General features: G+C 38.3%; 1 protein-coding gene across 1 annotated transcript; it reads right to left on the reverse strand.

The window, feature by feature from the left end:
• Nucleotides 1–1,676: 1,676 nt before the first annotated feature.
• On the reverse strand, nucleotides 1,677–11,094 carry LOC129095302 (B-cell receptor CD22-like). Its single transcript, XM_054603697.1, has 8 exons — nucleotides 10,710–11,094; nucleotides 9,885–10,046; nucleotides 7,709–8,007; nucleotides 7,205–7,436; nucleotides 6,799–6,880; nucleotides 6,616–6,676; nucleotides 5,505–5,677; nucleotides 1,677–2,549 (listed from the first exon to the last, which is right to left on the reverse strand). Exons 1-8 carry the CDS (start codon nucleotides 11,092–11,094, stop codon nucleotides 2,459–2,461), a joined length of 1,485 nt encoding a protein of 494 aa, XP_054459672.1. The 3' UTR covers nucleotides 1,677–2,458.
• Between the last annotated feature and the right edge of the window lie 1,437 nt (nucleotides 11,095–12,531).

The following is a 12,531-nucleotide window of genomic DNA, read 5'->3' on the forward strand; positions in this document are numbered from 1 at the left end:
TTTCACAAACTACCATGAGACTGTGTTAAAAGAGCATTCATGAAATCAAAGATGCTTTCTACTCTATTCTTTTATGTAGGCTTCAAATTCGCACAGTGGATCGCCTGGATATAATACAGTTGATGATGATTTTGGTCTTTAACTAAGCATCACGTTAAGAAACACCTCACAACATGTAAAAGTTTACTTTTAGCCTCACGCAGGAAAAAGAGAAAAAAGTCCTGTGTTTGTTTGACCAATCCAAAGCATTGAGCGTGAGAGCGGGTTAGACAAAGATATGTGGATATACTACTTCTTACTCATATACGTTATACTTATCCTTAAACTACACGCAATAATCGTATGCTTTACTGATGAATGGGTAGTTTAATAAAAAAAAATAGAATTTATTTATTTTTAGCCTCTGATTATTTATATTTATCAGAGGCTAAAACCCTGCTACAGTGAAAATGATGGCTTGTTTACTAAATATATTAATCTAATACCCTTTGACATTGAACATATGAAGTGCAGGATTTTGTCACTGGAGAACGCAGTGGTAGGTTAAAGGGTGAAAAATAAAAACATCCTTTCATCTTTGACTATAATTCAACCAAAGCAGCAATCTTTAAGAAACCTTAACAAAGTGATGTGATTTGCATAGATGTAACCATAATGTGGTAATCATTTTAATCAAGCTATTATTTCCAGGATTGCAAAAGATTGAGTAAACCAATAAAATACATCAAATAGATGTGTCAAGGATGACCATTTTGCATAAAAGACTAAACTGATGCGGGTCTCTACGAGGGATTTCTTCACTGATGTTTAAATTCAGGACTTAACCGGAATTCAGAAGTGAAAACATCATGATTCTGGTTAAGTCCTGAATACAGAAAACTGGGATTCAAACACTGGTCCTCTCCTTTGTAAAAATCTGTTGTAAGCAGGATCTTAACGGATGTCTTAAAATTGGAACTTCTAACTGGTTATGAAACAGTATCAATTTAATACTGATGCCCCTAAATGACCTTCATAAGTACACAAAACCAACTTATTCCTTAATGGTTTTGCTGCCACCTTTGACCTGAAGTCGGAACTTTGTCTGAAGGAAGAGAGCCGGTCCCTGCTCGGAGCCAACACTGACACCACGCTGATGGAGACCCAGGCCATGTTTCTGGGCCCGCTGGAGGGAAAGGGAGGCAGGGGAGAACCAGAACCAGGAGTGAGCGGAGCAGACTGTGAGAGCTTGTTGCAGTAAAATGAGAGGTTTTCAAAATGGAGTCTGGTGCTCTGAAACACTAACGTTTTCTCCACAAGAACCGCAAAAATAAACACAAAGTGAAAGTTCCTTGTAGTAGCTTTAATTAACCAAATATGGATAATGTATATTACAGTTATACTTTATTATACGATTTAATTAGTGTAATCAGTTCAACTGATTATGGCCAGAGGGTGAAATCAGACAGAGTCACATCTGGTGATCAAATGCCAGGAAATACAGATATAAATTATCTTAAAGCTATATTCTGGTTGCATTAAATGGTGCCTTTTTTAAAAACTGTAAATTGTGCCTTTTGAATAAAATAAATATAGATAAAAATAATAAGCACAGCAGTTATTTGCTGTGCTTATTATCAAAAACTGTTTTTAAAGAGGGTAAAAACATATATAATGTAAAAAAATATATAATGTACGACGAGAGTGAAATGTACTTGACAGGATGTCAGAGTTGATTTGCTTTCAGTAAAATGTTGCTTCTTATTGATATCTAGTGGCAGCCGTGTGGAATTACAACTAGATCTGAAAATGTTATGTTCTCAAATAACCAGTTTAGTTTATAACTTTTATTCTAGTAAAATTAGCAATTACCACAGTGTAAGAAAATGCTGTTACAAAAACAATCCTGAATTCAAAATCTTACTCAAGTTAAAGTAAACAAGTATTCATTATACAGAAATGCTCATTCCAGAATTATTGTGTTCATTAATGTAATGTTGCAGCAGGTAAAAGTGGGGCTAATTATTTTTACTTCACAGTATAACTGTGAAAAAAAAAATTGACCAGTGCATGAGAAACAATGACTATGCCTGCTATTCTAACTGATAATTAATAAATATTAGCTGCTGTAAAAGAGTGATGCATAGGTTATGCACTCTTACAGCAAATAGCCTTAAATCCATTATACATAGACAGTATATTTGGACCAAATCAAATGTATGTCCAGCAATATTCCAAAAGCAGGGTGCTACATTGATAAAGTGCTCAACATTATATACATAAAGAAAATTACAATAACCTTTGCCAACAATTTATCATTATTCTACGTCATGCTGAGTGGGTGGAAACGGTTGGTACATGGCTTTTAAAAAATATTTTGTCTATACTGTCTCTCCTGAGAAATAACATTTCAATGTAGTTACCCTCTAAAAAAAAAAGATTTAAAAAATCAATAAATAAACCACATATGAAGAGGAGATTAGAGCTTCTGGTTTCCATGTTTTTCAGAGCTTTTGTTGACTGTGCTGTACAACACAGCTGGATCCTCTCCAGTTTCCTGAGTATTGTTTCTGAGAGATGTGGGGGAAAAAAGAAAAATTGAAATGACATGAAACAAGTAGTCCAACAGTGATCATAAAACTAGACCCTTACTGTCAAATATACAATTATATATCTAAGGTCGACTTGACAAAATCTGAATTTTGAGACAACCCTCACATGCTCAAATCTTTGTTGATTTAAAGTTCACTGTGGTTATTCTCTTTTTTTCCATACTGGCTGTGAAATGATGTCTTCCTAGTAAGGACAAAATCCCAAAAAACATAGAGGGAGTTTTTTTAATAAATATACTAACTTTAGAGGACATGCACTTCATTTGTCTCAGTCAGACTTCTTAAGCATCTTATTAGCTTCAACTGAAGTTCAGAATGTATTTTTGCATCTACGAGGACTGTTTTTGTCCCCTATCTTGTACATTGTAGTAATGGTGGAAAGGGATCCCTTTATGGCCACCACGGACAGGAGTTTATGGAGGAAGACGAGCATTGTATAGGCAATTGTCTATCTTTAATTTTCTTGCAGGGTTTCCACCAGTGTATTGCAAGCCTTTTTTTATCTACCCTGAAGATGTGCTAAAATTACAGTTCCAGTGTGATGGTTCTGTTGGAAACAGATAAATTGGTTGGAAAGCTGACCAGTCACCTTTGTTGATTAAAACACGCTTGAATAGGCTATAGGAAAACATCAGGTCTTAGATCAGTGTACTTTATCCTCACGCTTTTAACTATCACAAGCTAACGTTACATAGCAACTTTAGCTAGCTAGCCAAACTGTCAGTAACAGATTTGCCATATGGAATCTGTGTTATAGCTTTTTTGAAGTTCTCAATTACGCAATTCGGTATGTGATTCTGTTACCAAAGAAACGAGGGCCCTACTGTCAAGTTGATATTAGTCTCTCTTTGGCACGCTGGGTCCCCTTGAAAAGATACTTGCCACTGGGTCTTACAACCTTTCTGGCGGAAACAATGATCGTCTATAGGTTTTATCAATTATCCAAACCATTCTAAAGTTCTGAACATTTTATGTTAGCCATTCGTGTACAAGGTCAAAGACCATCCATTAGGATACCCAGACATACATTCATTTATTGTAATATAATTTGTATAACTTATTTTAAAAAATGACATTTTAGTGTCCTGGTGTTTTATATCATCTATTAGCCACTTGAACATGACCACAGCTTTAATTTCAGGTGTGACACAACTGTGAAGTATATATGGCTTCAAAGTCAAGCCTTTAGTTTCTTTAACATTAACTTTATATATTAAAAGCTGATCCAAATGTGGCTAGGGAATCCCTCAGTTAAGGAAACATTGTAAAGGTTTAGATAGATACGCAATTGCATCATCGGCATATGGGGAAATGTAATGAGTTTAATTGTTTATAACTGGTAGATCAATGGTGAACTTCAAGGGCACAAGGTTGAGATGTATACAGCGGGTAAAATGAGTATTGAACACGTAACCGTTTTTCTCAGTAAATATATTTCTAAAGGTGCTATTGACATGAAATGTTCACCAGATGTCGGTAACAACCCAAGTAATCCATACATACAAAGAAAACCAAACAAATAAATTCAGAAATTAAGTTTTGTGTAATAAAATGGAATGACACAGGGAAAAAGTATTGAACACATGAAGAAAGGGAGGTGCAAAAAGGCATGGAAAGCCAAGACACCAGCTGAAATCTATCAGTAATTAGAAAGCAATCCTGCCCCTTGTCAGTGCAAATTAATATCAGCTGGTTCAGTCCCAACTGATGGCCTATAAAAAGGTGTCTCATTACCAAGGTGTCACACAAGAAACATCTCATGATGGGTTAAAGCAAAGAGCTCTCTCAAGACCTTCGCAACCTTATTGTTGCAAAACATACTAATGGCATTGGTTACAGAAGGATTTCTAAACTTCTGAATGTTCCGGTGAGCACTGTTGGGGCTATAATCCGGAAATGGAAAGAACATCATTCACCATAAACCGGCCACGGCCAGGTGCTCCTCTCAAGATTTCTGACAGAGGAGTGAAAAGAATTATCAGAAGAGTTGTCCAAGAGCCAAGGACCCCTTGTGGAGAGCTTCAGAAAGACCTGGAATTAGCAGGTACAATTGTTTCAAAGAAAACAATAAGTAATGCACTCAACCGCCGTGGCCTGTATGCACGCTCATCACGCAAGACTCCATTGCTGAAGAAAAAGCATGTTGAAGCTCGTTTAAAGTTTGCTGCACAACATTTAGACAAGCCTGTGAAATACTGGGAGAATATAGTCTGGTCAGATGAGACCAAAATGGAACTCTTTGGATTCCATAACACACACCATGTTTGGAGGTCAAATGGCACTGCACATCACCCCAAAAACACCATACCAACAGTGAAGTTTGGAGGTGGGAACATCATGGTGTGGGGCTGTTTTTCAGCATACGGCACTGGCAAACTTCATATAATTGAAGGAAGGATAAAAAATCTGCTGCCATCGAGCAGGATGATGAAGATGAAACGAGGGTGGACATTTCAGCAAGACAATGATCCCTAGTTTCTCCATACAGGAGGCGTCTTGAAGCTGTCATTACCAACAAAGGCTTTTGTACCAAGTATTAAATAAATTTCAGTAAGCGTGTTCAATACTTTTTCCCTGTGTCATTCCATTTTATTCCACATAACTTAATTTCTGAAATTATTTGTTTGGTTTTATTTGTATGTATGGATTACTTGGGTTGTTACCGACATCTGGTGAAAATTGCATGTCAACAGCACCTTTAGAAATATATTTACTGAGAAAAATGGTGACGTGTTCAATACTTATTTTACCATTAACTCAAACTATACTCTGTGGGCAAAATACAGCAGCTGAATCCAAAAGATAAAGTCCCAGTCAATCCTAAATATGAGGCCAAGACACTCAAACACCTTCTGGACCTGTAATCTTTAGTCAAATAATGAGGATAATGTTCCTGAGTGAAGAGCTGCTTACCCTGGGAGTGTATTGCCATTGTTAAATGTGATAGCAGCGTACAACACATTCTCTTCCTTTTTGGGTGTTTGGACCAGATATGGTGTGGTATTCGAGTAGAGAGGATCTGCTTGTTTCTTAGAGAAGCGGACGCTGGCATAGTGAAGGCCACTCTTCTCCTCTGCTGGTTGTTTCTATAGATGTTAGACAAATGATATTATTTGTAAGTTTGTGTACAATTGTGTAGCTAAAACTCATATGTAATTGAAAGGTAGAATTAGTGAGATTTGCCTGTTGCAGTTTGTAAACAGAAAATTCAAAGTTGGCCCCTCCTGCCCTCAATGTTTGCGTTTTTTCGGCACCATGTCCGCCTTTTGCGTACCTTCCTCTTGAATGCGATGTTATGATCTGGCACCTGGCCCTTATGTTTTTATAGCGGATGATGAAATTGGGGCTCCACCTGCTATACCTATTGAACCATTTACATTTTTCCACCTCTCCTTAAAACCTCTCCTGTCATCTTGTCTCTGCTCTGTGTTCAGCTGGCTTCAGTTCAGTCAAAGTTTTTGTCACATATTTGTCTCAGTAGAATCAATCATGGCTTCCTATCATGGCGCAGAATGGTATGCTTTTACTGAATCTGGTTAGTGCAAATGGTTTATTCGATGTGACATTTTAAATAAGTGTTTTTTGTTGAAATATCACCATTTCAAGCTTCAATTTGGTAGCTTTTACTGAAAGAAGCATACATCGCACATGATGTGTTCAAGTGCCTTTGGAAAGTTGGAAATCTTAAGATAACCTATGAAAACGTTTTTAAGAAAACATCATTTTCAAACCTGGATTTTGGGGTTCAGATGGTTAAAGCACCAGCAGGAAGGATTCTTTAAGATAAGAAATGTTCAACTTTGGTAGATCTATCAATGGATCTTTCAATCAATTATTTGTCTCTGTTACTAAACAACACAAAGAATGAATCAGAAACTAGTTACCCATAAAAACAAAACAAGAACTGATACTTTGTTCGGTCTAGTTGGAACCATACTATCAGTACTTAGGATACTACAAGTTACCTTTTCCAGTGCTGTGTGAAATTAGCTCTTTTTCTTTTACTAAAACTGACCTTCCTCACCTGTGCTCTTTTGTCCGGTCCTTTTACAGGCTCCGGAGGTTGCTTAGAGGCCCTCTTTTTTCTGGTTGATAGGATGAATTAAAAAAACAAAAACAAAAACAAATGGACAAATAAGTCAACGTAGGAATTAACTGCTTAAAATAAACTTTCAATATTTAAAAAAAACAATGATTTACTACTCACCTAATCCATAGCAAGACAAGGAGGAATAATAAAGTGATTAAAATAGCTGTTGTTGCAGTTATTACTGCCACGTAACTGGAATCTAATGAAAACAGTAAAAGGGGAATGTTACAAGATGCATGGGCCCACTGGCCCCAAAGATAGAAAAATATATATTATATATAACATTTAAATTATAAAGAGAGCACTTCAAGATTGGAGATTATTATAAGTAAAGTTAATTCATGTTAATCCAGACTGTAGTCATTTTTAAAAGGAAACTCCAACAAATCTTGGGGAAACTACTGCATACATTTTGGGTTTGAAGGCTACAGGTTGAAAATGGAAAATAAATTCGGACAGGATTACACCGATTAACTGTGTGTGTGCGCACCTCCAGAGAATCAGATGCAGTGGAACAACTTACCACTTACAACAGCCAGATTTAATGTGGAGTTACGACGTCCTCTGTTGTTCTGAGCTTCACAGTAATAATTCCCACTGTGTTCAGCTCTGAAGTCAGTGATGGTGAAGATCTGTCCTGATGCTTTTGATGAGTCTTCACCCTCTTTGTACCAGGTGTAGTTAGCTGCTGGGTTAGCATCACTGCTACAGGTCAGATTCACTGAACTGCCCTCCACTATCTCAGCAGAGGGACTCACTGACACAGAGGGAAGCTTTGGAGCATCTGGAGGAGAAAACATTTTCAGCACAATTAACATTAGTAAGCAGGATGCAGGATACTTTGACTGAAAAGGCTCTTGCCTCACTGATGCCATCCCAGTCATTTTCTCCTCCTACACAAATAAACTACAGCTAAGCGCAAGTCCACCCTTTATTTCTGTGTGTCAAGACGCTCTAGGAAATGTTGGATATCAAGACTAAAACAGAAGCAGAGTAAATGACACCAAGAAAAGTCAAATTAAGCTACCAAAGAGTAGATGGTTGGCTTCACACTATAATACTCACACTGGACATCTATGAATTGAGGTGAAGACTTGACCTCTCCATGTGGATTCTCAGACTTGCAGTAGTAGATCCCTCTGTCCTCAGAGCTGATGGGGGCGAAATGATAACATCCTTGTAGTTCTTGAAGCAGTGTTTGTTTCCCCTTGTACCAGGTGTATTTAGCTGCTGGGTTAGCATCACTGCTACAGGTCAGAGTCACTGAACTGCCCTCCACTATCTCACCAGAAGGACTCACTGACACAGAGAAATTCTTTGGAGCATCTGAAAGACAGACATGAATTAACTAGAAAAAGGCGGATGTGTTGATTTAGTGCCACAAAAATTTGGATCTCTTAAATAATCCCCGATTGTATTTGAAGAAGTTGGTGTGTTTTTGGGCCCCTTCTGATTGGAATAAGTTACATTTAAATGATCTGCCATAGTTTGGCTGATTTAAAAATGTGTTTTTTCTCATCTGAAATCAGACCGCCAATGTTTGCAGTAATGCCGTCAAGTTCTTTCTAATTAGAGATTGATGATTGTTTAGTCTTAGGTTTTACACATCTTTTCTGTTTTACAAAAACAAAATCGAAAAAATCTCCTGTAGTTATTTGTTTGGTTATTTGTCTCTGTTGTGGTATATGACATTGTGTTGTGTATTGTTCTGGTCTTTCACTTGTTTCCTAGGGGTTTCTTTGGAACATCTTCGAAAATGAGATGATACATCTCAACGGGTTTATCTGTGTTTAATCAATTTCATTCATTTAAAAAGGTAGAGTGTGTAGCATTTATAGGGAATATAAAATAATAAGTAAATCATCTGTAGTGTCCAATCACCTGAAAACAACAACCATTGCGTTTTCATTGGCTTAGAATGAGCCGTTTATATCTAGATATGGTGCAGTTCATCTTCATGTAGGCTGCTATGTTTCTACAGTAGCCAAGCTACAAAGCAGACAAAACCAAACTGAACGCGCTTTGCACAAGGGAAATGTTTCAGTCAGCAACTGAGTGACAGCAGTGACGCCGATGCCGACTAAAACTGCCCCCCAAACATATAATACAGACAATAAGATGTTTTACTCACATTTCACATTAATAAATATTTCAGACATCCTCCTCCCCAGCTGGTTCTCAGCTGTGCAGCTATACTGTCCAGAGTCAGAGGACTGGATGGAGCTGAAGACCAGCTGAGTTTCATTACTGAGAGGAGTTTGCGACTCCTTGTACCAGGTGTAATTCGCTACTATGTTAGCATCGCGGGTACAGGTCAGAGTCACTGAACTGCCCTCCACTATCTCACCAGAGGGACTCACTGACACAGAGGGAAGCTTTGGAGCATCTGGAGGAGAAAAAACATCCACGTTTACAAGATGATGAACACGTTTTAACAGTGGAAATTCCGAAATTGATATCTTTTGGTATAGAATTTGACAGTGATGAACTGAGCCTCGCCTGGAAAGTATCAGGCGGTCAAGTGGTCTAGTTTTTAGCAGCCCTCAAAGAATATACAGGAATTTGAAGAAATAGTTTCATCCTGATAGATCTGACTTGAAGATCTTCTGCCGATGACATCTTGAATTACCGCCATTTTTTTTTGCAACCAATGAACGAAAGTTACCATATTTCTAATGTGGAGGAGTTAAGTAGAGACGCCATATACGTCTCTGGTAGCGACCTGTCAATCACAGTAGCCCCGCCCTAAATCATACCCTGCTTTATGGTCTGTTTGACTCTAAATGGACCATAATTCACTAAATGAACATCATGCTGTATTGAAGAAGACTTGAAACTAGAGATTGAGACCATAAACTTGTGTTTACAATGTTTACTGAGGTAATACATCAAGTGGGAAGTAGAGTCATTTTCTCATAGACTTCTATACAATCTGACTTCTTTTCGCAACCAGAGGAGTCGCCCCCTGCTGGTCAGCAGAGAGAATGCACATTTTAAGACACTCTGCATGGGCTTCACTCGCCAGAAGCGGAAGTTGACGCCTGGTTGCGTCTGGCTCTAAAAGCTGTGGCAGCCTCGATTGTGTGTGGTTGTTGTTGCCCACGTGTGAATGACATCTAATCTAGTCGCGTTCAAGTTTGACCCAAATCTGGCTCATCTCGAACCGGCCTGTTCAGTTCGCAACATCGTGGAGTGAAACTCACACAGCGAAGGAGTGCGGTGGTCCTCGTGTCCCCTCAGAGCACAGGAGACGCCGTCTCCAGGATTCAAATGTCCCGTGTAAAAAGCAGCATCCTCGTGAACTTTCTGTCCGTTCTTGAACCAGATGTAGGAAGGACTACTGCAGCTGCTGTGACAACTCAGCTCTGCCTCGGTGTGAGAGATATTGACATTCACTCTGGTCACCTTCATCTGCAGAGCTGGACACGTGAGGAAGAACACACACACACACACACACACACACACACACACACACACACACACACACACACACACACACACACACACACACACACACACACACACACACACACACACACACACACACACACACACACACACACACACACACACACACACACACACACAAAGTGTTCTGTATACTTACAAATGAGCTAATAAACAAACACATTAGCAATGATGTTTTTTAACATGTTGAACACCATTGATAAATCTTTATGGGTTGTTGGTTTTTTTTTCTTGTAGAAAAGGGAGAACATAACAAGTGCAGACAAGTACATGAACACAGCAACACAAGTTATGTGTGATCTGATATGAAAATAATTAAAGAATAATGATCACAATCAAAGTACAAGTAAAATACATTTATAAATAATCCTATAAAATGAAAAAAATATATTTTTAAATAGATTGTTATTATGTATAAGTGTCTGTCTGTCTGTCTGTCTGTCTGTCTGTCTGTCTGTCTGTCTGTCTGTCTGTCTGTCTGTCTGTCTGTCTGTCTGTCTGTGTGTGTGTGTGTGTGTGTGTGTGTGTGCTAGGGTGGTGAGAGTAAACCATCATGTTACCTGTGACCTTCAGTGAGGGTCCAGGCGTAAAAGTCCATTTGTCAGGATTTCGTTCTCCAATAAGCCTGAAGTAGTAAGTCTTTGAGTCGCTGTATTTCAGCTCTGTGATTCTCACAGTGCAGTTGTTGTTGTTACCACAGATATACGTCACACGATCTCTGTAGGCTGGTTCGTCCATCAAATCAATTCTATTTTCAGCATGCCAGAATTGTTTTCTTATAGTTACAGTGGGTGGGTATGAGTAGGTGCAGCTGATGTTCACTGTTGATCCTCTGGCAGCACAGATGTCTGTAGAGAGGTAAACCGCTTCCCAGTCCTGACCCTGCACAACTGTAACACAGAGCACATCAGAAACCACAATCAGATCCATAGAAGGAGAGTCCATAAGTGCTTCATCATGGAATCCTGCTGGAGAACTGAACCCAATTTGACAAAATAATTCAAGCTTTTTTTACTTCGGCCAACAAGCATCAATAGAGAGACTCCTCTGGTTGTAAAGAAGTCTATGACTCTACTTCTCTCTTGAGTTATTCCCTCAGTAAACATTGTAAACATGAGTTTATGGTCTCAGTCTCTAGCTTCAGGTCTTCTTCAATACAGCATGATGTTCATTTAGTAAATTATGGTCCATTTAGAGTCAAATAGACCATATAGAAGGGTAAGATTAAGGGCGGGGCTACACACTGATTGACAGGTCGCTGCTGCTACCAGAGACGTATACGGCGTCTCTACGTCACTCATCTGCATTCCAAATATGCTAACTTTTGTTCATTGATTGGGAAAAAAAACATGGCAATGGCGGTAATCAAAGATGGCGACGGCGAAATCGCAGAACTCAAGGTTTCAAAACATCAGTCCATGAACCAATTTTAATATTTATACATAGTCCTCCATGTTTGTATGAAATGTATAATAAAAAATGATATCATCTAAACATATATATAGTTTATGATTGAGTGATATTATACACACACAAACACACTCCCATCTATCTATACGACCACATACAGCAAATTAGTTCTGAATGCAAGAGAATGTTCTGACATTTGAATTGTTTTCACAGTGATTTTGGGTTCCTCCGTTTTAAGTAGGGACATGGTCGAGAGGCTTTTTGTTGACACAATTGTACTTAAATGTTTTTTCTTTTGCAGAGTCGAGACCAATTAGTAATTATTTAACCATATTAATAAGAGGTATATCCAGAGATCACACCAAAAGCACTACATTTTAGTATTTGTAGTTGTTGCCAAGTGAAAGTCATTCTGATCACAGATTGAATTAAACTTGGAGTGATGGCGAGTTTTAATGGTGTGCTTTCACAAAAAAAAGGGCTTTGCACTTCTATAACATTGTCAATCGCATTTGTAAAAAGAAATAGTATCAATACAGCAGAAACAGAGACTTATCGAAAATACGAGACGAGGAATGAAAGCTGAAAAGGGCAGGACATTTATATTCAGCTCGTTCTGCATCAATTTCCTTTTTTGTATATGTGCATGTTTGCTTCCTGCTGAAAAAGGCAAGAAAATTAAAGTTTTATGTAACGTATGACGTCAATTTGCATTATGCAAATTTCTTGCTCGGCAAAAATACAGTGGAAAAGGAATGGTGGAAAATGTGCAAATGCTTTTGGACAGTTAATGTCGAGTACGTCAAACTGTGTGAAGGTGAAGAGAAGGATCAGGAAAGCATCTTTCTGGACAAACTAGTCTGTGAATGTTTGTAGTTTGTTTCCTCCTTGTTTAAGTTGTGCACAGGCTAAGAGGAAACCGCAGCGAAATGCAGAACAGTGAGCAGAATGCATCATTAACATGCTGATGAT

This window comes from Anoplopoma fimbria, chromosome 9, assembly GCF_027596085.1.
Source record: "Anoplopoma fimbria isolate UVic2021 breed Golden Eagle Sablefish chromosome 9, Afim_UVic_2022, whole genome shotgun sequence".
Lineage (NCBI taxonomy): Eukaryota > Metazoa > Chordata > Actinopteri > Perciformes > Anoplopomatidae > Anoplopoma > Anoplopoma fimbria.

What these genes read in the sequence shown, in the direction of transcription:
- LOC129095302 (XM_054603697.1), bottom strand. Translation starts at nt 11,094, where the DNA reads ATGGACTCTCCTTCTATGGATCTGATTGTGGTTTCTGATGTGCTCTGT. An exon ending in CTTGTCTTGCTATGGATTAG is followed by an intron (nt 6,677 to 6,798) that starts GTGAGTAGTAAA and finishes CCTATCAACCAG; the next exon opens with AAAAAAGAGGGCCTCTAAGC. An exon ending in GACCGGACAAAAGAGCACAG is followed by an intron (nt 5,678 to 6,615) that starts GTGAGGAAGGTC and finishes TAACATCTATAG; the next exon opens with AAACAACCAGCAGAGGAGAA.